The sequence below is a fragment of the Acanthopagrus latus genome, chromosome 8 (genome assembly GCF_904848185.1).
Source record: "Acanthopagrus latus isolate v.2019 chromosome 8, fAcaLat1.1, whole genome shotgun sequence".
Classification (NCBI taxonomy): domain Eukaryota; kingdom Metazoa; phylum Chordata; class Actinopteri; order Spariformes; family Sparidae; genus Acanthopagrus; species Acanthopagrus latus.
This window is the reverse complement of record NC_051046.1, coordinates 29,678,724-29,684,789: the sequence shown is the minus strand read 5'-3', so window position 1 is coordinate 29,684,789 and position 6,066 is coordinate 29,678,724. Positions and strand designations below refer to the sequence as shown.

At 36.9% G+C, this 6,066-nt stretch overlaps 1 protein-coding gene across 1 annotated transcript in view; it reads left to right on the top strand.

Annotated features, from left to right (window-relative positions):
* Window positions 1–3,739: 3,739 nt before the first annotated feature.
* Window positions 3,740–6,066, top strand: part of lrp5 (low density lipoprotein receptor-related protein 5) — a 101,976-nt gene continuing 99,649 nt past the window's right edge. Inside the window, exon 1 of the mRNA XM_037106972.1 lies at window positions 3,740–4,000. Coding sequence (XP_036962867.1) covers window positions 3,916–4,000 — 85 coding nt within the window. The 5' untranslated portion in view covers window positions 3,740–3,915. The remainder of the gene's footprint in view (window positions 4,001–6,066) is intronic.

The following is a 6,066-nucleotide window of genomic DNA, read 5'->3' as shown; positions in this document are numbered from 1 at the left end:
AATGGACTTTGCGGACGCAGCAACAACAACAACATTTCTGTTGCATAAGACAGGAGGGTAATGATTGTTCCAGGTATTAGTCAAACCCTCAGGCATTACCAGGGAAACTTAGATATGGCTTGTGAATAACTTTATATTTTGATTTTAAAACTCATGAAAATATAAATGAATGGTCTAAATTTCTTTACTTTGGCAAGTGAACATGGTATAAGTGGGATAATGCCCTTTGAGGTGTCCATAATCAGGAATTAATGGACTTCATCTCGTCCATGAATTTGTGATTATGGACACCTTGTTGGGCATTATCCCTTACATAGTTATTTATTTTAACTGTGTTTTTGAATAAGATATATTTGAATCTCTGCATGACAGTTTGCATAATTATTTAGAAAGCTTTAGCTAACTTAAGACAACTAATTGCTAAATGCATTAGCCGTGTGGCCTGGAGGACAGGGTGCTGTGCATTGTACAAAAGCCCATTATTAAGACCTGTTGGAACAAATGTATATATTGGAATGCACGTCATTTCAAAAACAAATGCCAACTGCTCTTTGGGTTTCTCTTCTGATAATACAAACTCGAGAGTCAGAGTTTAGTGACTTCCAACCCAACTAATTTTCCACATTTTAAACAGATAATGTTACAGAAACATATGAATCTTAACATATATATATCTTAACATATATATTTTGATGACTCAAAAAGAAAAACAAACTCACTTTGGCCGATACTTAACAGTAAAAGGCCCTCTGTGAAGCTGAATAAGCTAAAGTAGGTATAATTGTCTCAGGTATTGTATCCATCACATGCTTTCGGTTTTGCTTTACATCAGATTTTAAATAATATACACATGGAGACCATTAGGTTAGTTTAACATATGGCTTCTGTCTGTGTGGAAGGGTCATGTGGTAATTGCAGCATTTACTTTTAACCTATTACAACTTTAATCCGGTGTACCAGGAGCAAGCATTTTGCATGCTTAAATTCATTCAAAGGTAATTCTGTCATTCTCATTCATCTTCTAATGTGTTTTAACTTAAAGTCAAACTCCAGCCAGTGTTTCTTGCAGTAAATGTTCTCTCTCAAACAGAGAATGGGGGAGTGGTTAATAGTCATATGCAATACATTACCACTGCAACCAGACTGCAGTTTTAGCAAGGTCAAACATATTTTTTTCTTGTGTATTGAGGAGAAGTTTATTTATGGTCAAAATGTAACCTGCACTATATATTTACTTCACAGCTAACCTTTCCCTCTGATCTCCCCTGTTGCTCCCTCGCTCTCTCAACCACACAGACACACCAGTACCCACTGCTGTATACCTTAAAGGAGCTACACAAATGTTTTACCCCATAGAAAAGCTCAGAGGATTGATTTTGACCCTGATCTTCTACATTCATCATTGTTCCATTTTAGCAACAGTTTTTAACTTTGAGCACCCAATTATGTTAGTTATCAAACAATATTCAGCAAAGAGTGTGGTTTGTTAACATTGTCAAGAAAACGCCCCCCTGAAAACACTTCAGTTTAAGGAACTAGCAAAATGATTTGGCTTGACTTTTAACCATCATTAATCTTACAACACGAATTAGCCTTGGACAATCCTCAGTAAGTGGCTGACATCAGGGAATATATGACACAGTTTTAAATATCCAAGTTCCTCAAACTCTAACAGTGTTTATTTCATATATATATATATATATATATATATATATATATATATATATATATATATATATATATGAAATAAACACACATATATATATATATATATATATATATATAGTATAAATAATTCATATATATTATATTATTTTTTGAACAGGTGAATGTATTCTCATGTGATGATGATTCATGTATTATTATTAACCCTAACCCTAACACTCAACAATTATTTACAGAAAGTGCAAAAAACTAAACTTTGCAACAATGTATTGTATTTTGAAGTATTAACAGCTATTTATTGGTAATTATAGTTGCAAAGAATACAAGGTAATGTTGTAAACTAGATTACAATTTAAAAAATTGTTTTTTAAAAAAACTGCCTAACTAAATAACTAACTGGTCTATATAAAGTAGTTAAAGCTGAGCGATATAAAATATGGTGTTTTTTTGTATCTGTAATATTCAAGATGTTTATTTTTATTTTCTTTTATATCTTTTGTTTTCTTTTTTTAAATAACAGTCCAGAGAGGAAGCAAATTTGATAGACAGCATCAGCAACTTACACATATGCAAATAATAAACTTGGAAAATGTAAACCAACTTAAAATTGAAATGCTCATATTGTTACAGTGGGGGTGTATTTCTAGGACCCAAATGCAGAGACCGGAGACAGGAAGTAGTGAGCGAATGATTTATTGTACCAACAGTGATCTCAGGAGGATACAGTGGAGGAGAAGACGTGGTTAGCAGGTAACCAAGCAGGCAGGTAGGGGATGGGTTGGTCTGATTCAGGTGTGCTCTGCTGCTGCTGCTGCACACCTATAGATACACACACAGGGAAGGGGCAGGTGAGGGAGAATGGAGGGGGAAAAGGCAAAACACAGACATGACACATAAGCTATTAAAGATCAGGGATATTAATACATCACTTAAGTTTAATTTTAAATTTCAGTTGCAATTAAGTGGTTGTAAGCTTTTGGCAGTTAGATCAACCTACTTATTATGTAGCCTGTATTAAATAATCACATATTGTGTTACTAAAATGTATAAACATCATATTTAGATACATCACTAAGTGAAGAAGGCATGAGACAAATAATTGTTTCTCTTTCAGCAACTCTGGTTGTCAACTGATGCTTATATAGACATAACATAGATCTTATACACAAGTCATCATTGATTTCTTCAGGCTATGTCAGCTATAAAGGCATCTTCACCATGAGGACAGGATTTTAGAGATAGCCTACTGCATGTAGTCACTTCACCATGATGTCTGTGTTCACGGAACAGCTCCAACAGCTCCTTTAACAAAGTCTATTTTCTGGGCCTACATGTTAAAAACATATCCATACCAGTCAAAAGCTACTAATGTCTTCTCTGTGTAAATATACATGTCTGGTTTTATCATGCTGGAAATGTCCCTATAACTCTGGTGATGGATTACATAGAAAGATAATTTTAATTACAGTGCAAGCGTTCTAACTGTTGATTCTGTCTGGCAGGGGCTTTGTATAGCCAACTGTAGCCTTTAGTTCTGTAAAGTTCAGACTGGACTGATGTATTCGTTGTTTTAGTTTTAGTGCATTAATAAAAAGCAGCAAGTTAGTGGAAACAGGATTTTTAATTCTTTTTGTGAAGTGGCCTTATAATAGAGGCGCAATTATCAGTTTCTTCGCGAATTGTTTGCTAGTGATTTAAAATGTAAGCTAGTTTTCCTGTATATATTTCGGCTTTCTAAAGAATCTGATTCCATTGTGTCTCTCCATTTCTGAGACCGAATCAAAAAAACAAACCAACCAATAACTCAAGTATGTTAATTGGCGATTCACTTTCCCGCAGAGCGTGCAGATTATTTTTTAATAGGGGGTAGCCTTTTGAAAATTTGCCTCAGAATTACGATGTTAACGACAGAAAACAACAGCCGATCATTTCATCTACTACATTAGAACATTTACGCAAACGACTCATAAAAAATGCTGCCTCGTGTCGGATGTCGTCACTTCACGTCCGCCTACCCTTTCTTTCCGTGCGCGAGCTCGACAGTCCAAAGTATAAAGTAGCGCGAGCGCCTTATCTTTGGGGGGGAAGTATAGTCCAAAGAGAGGGACACACAGAGGCGCACACACACTCGTGCATACATTTTGGGCAGCTGAACGGAACACAGGCCCAGTTGTGTACATGTACACACGGAGAGGTGGACATATTTATAACTACATTAAGGAGTAAATACCCGAAAATGGAGTTGGACTTATGGAATTAAAGCGTAGAAGACTTGAAATGGGCCGTCTGCTGCTGCTTTTTCTGCTGCGGAGTTGCCTGCTGTCGGCGGTTGACGGTACGTTGACTTTTTGTTCACAACCTGGATTCTTAGGGAACACGGAGTTACAAGCGTCTGGAACGCAAAATGATAATAAGATGGTAGTTAATATTCTGTGGTCCAGTGGTGTCTGAGCACTTCACTCACCCACATTCAGGCAAACTAGAAGGCTAGCGGTGATTCCTTGTCTTAAAGTTTGGGTTTTCATGTCTCAAGGGCACAACAACACTACTGTTGGAATTAAAGTGCCGAAACTTTGCAATGGTACGTGCGACACACTGGAACGTAAAGCCAGTGTAACTAAGCACCTAAGCAGGTTTTGCTCAGCCGGTGTAGTTTAGGAGTTTGTGTCGGAACTGGAATGAAGTTTGATGGCAGCCTGGGCTATTCTCTCGGGCCTCGGCAGCTCCAGCCATTCCTGCTCGGTGTCGGGTGTCAAGCAGACTTTATGCTTTCTTGGTGAAAAAGAAGCCGGGATGTGTATGCGGGAAAGGCAACGCTGCTGGTCACGTTTAAGATTTTGCTCTCAGTCAGGATCAATGCCTTTGTAAGCCTTACTTTCTCCGCTGACTGATTTGCGGTCTTACTATTTCATGTGAAGCTGCCCAGTCAGAGGCGGAGCTTAGCTTTCTCCCATATGGATGTAAGGCATTAACTTACACCAGGTCTTATGGCCAGCCTGTTTTTGTCTCCTCGCATTCTGAAATTAAAACTTCATATTTTCAATAACCCATGTAGCTGTAACTCACTGCACACGACATCTACAACGAACTCTCTCAGTGGTCCATTAATGTCAAATTCAGCTCTGCTGTTGAGAAGCCTAACATTTTAATAAAAGACAATCTTTGCTTTGCCCTTTACAAGCTATTTCGTAATGTTACTTTTAGTATCAGTCAGACACTAGTTATCTAAGTGGTGCACACATCCTAGGAAAAGGATGGGGAACATTGAATTTATCCTCCACAGACCTGCCCTGTCCACTGTTGATATAATTCATCAAAAAGATTTTGCTGATTCTGCATCCTTATTATTTCTTTGCCAAATCTGTTAAGACATGACTGTATGTTGAGTCCTACGGGACTCGGCACTCAAATCATTAGTAACTAAATTGTTGTAATGTGTACTTGTGACAGTCATTCAAGTAATCTGATGACTGGAATGATTAAAAGTGCGAAAGGGGAAAAAAGCTATGGGGTTGAGTATCTATCTATCTATCTATCTATCTATCTATCTATCTATCTATCTATCTATCTATCTATCTATCTGTTTTACTTGGGTTTTCACTGGATTTTCATTGAGACAAAGCTGGTAGACAAAGTGTTCATAGGGATAAGAATATTATACCAAGATGGGACAAAAGTTGAATTTAAATTTAAATATCAAATGTAATCCGTGATCTAAATCTTGTCTTTTCTTAATTTTTAAATTCCCAGTAGACTAGAAACAGCTAAAACTATTTCTCCATTTGCATTATTAAAACAATATAGTGTATTTGTGTAATGTAATATATTATGTTAATAGCACATTGTCTAATAATATGGTATAGAATCGTGTAATACATAATATAGAATCGTGTAATACATAATAAGTACAATATATAACAACATACATTAAAGTACATGCATCAGCCAACAGTCGGCAGTCAATGGAGAGGGGATGGAGTATGAGAGTCCCTGTGAAAATTTTGTGCCTTTGTGTGAGAGTAATGGCAGTTGACAGTCTCAGTTGTTGTTGTATAGTCTATTAGCAGTGGGTACAGATTAGCACCTAGATGGGATGATCTAGTTGGTTACCATTAATCATCATGGAAAGGGTTAGACAGATGTGACTGGCTCTTTTTGGTCCTGAGAGAAGATTAATGATATCCTAAGTTTGGCACTAAGGTGACCACATGTACACACACTTCACACCTACTAGCCAAAATCACCATAGTAGTGTCAGCACACTGCCAGGCAAACATCACAGTTTTCTGTGTTTGTGTCACTGTGTTATAGACTCAAATCACTCAATAATCTGTGTTTTTCATTGTCTACAAAATTCCAGATGAATACAGGTTGATAGTGACAGTTGTGCTGTGTCATTGG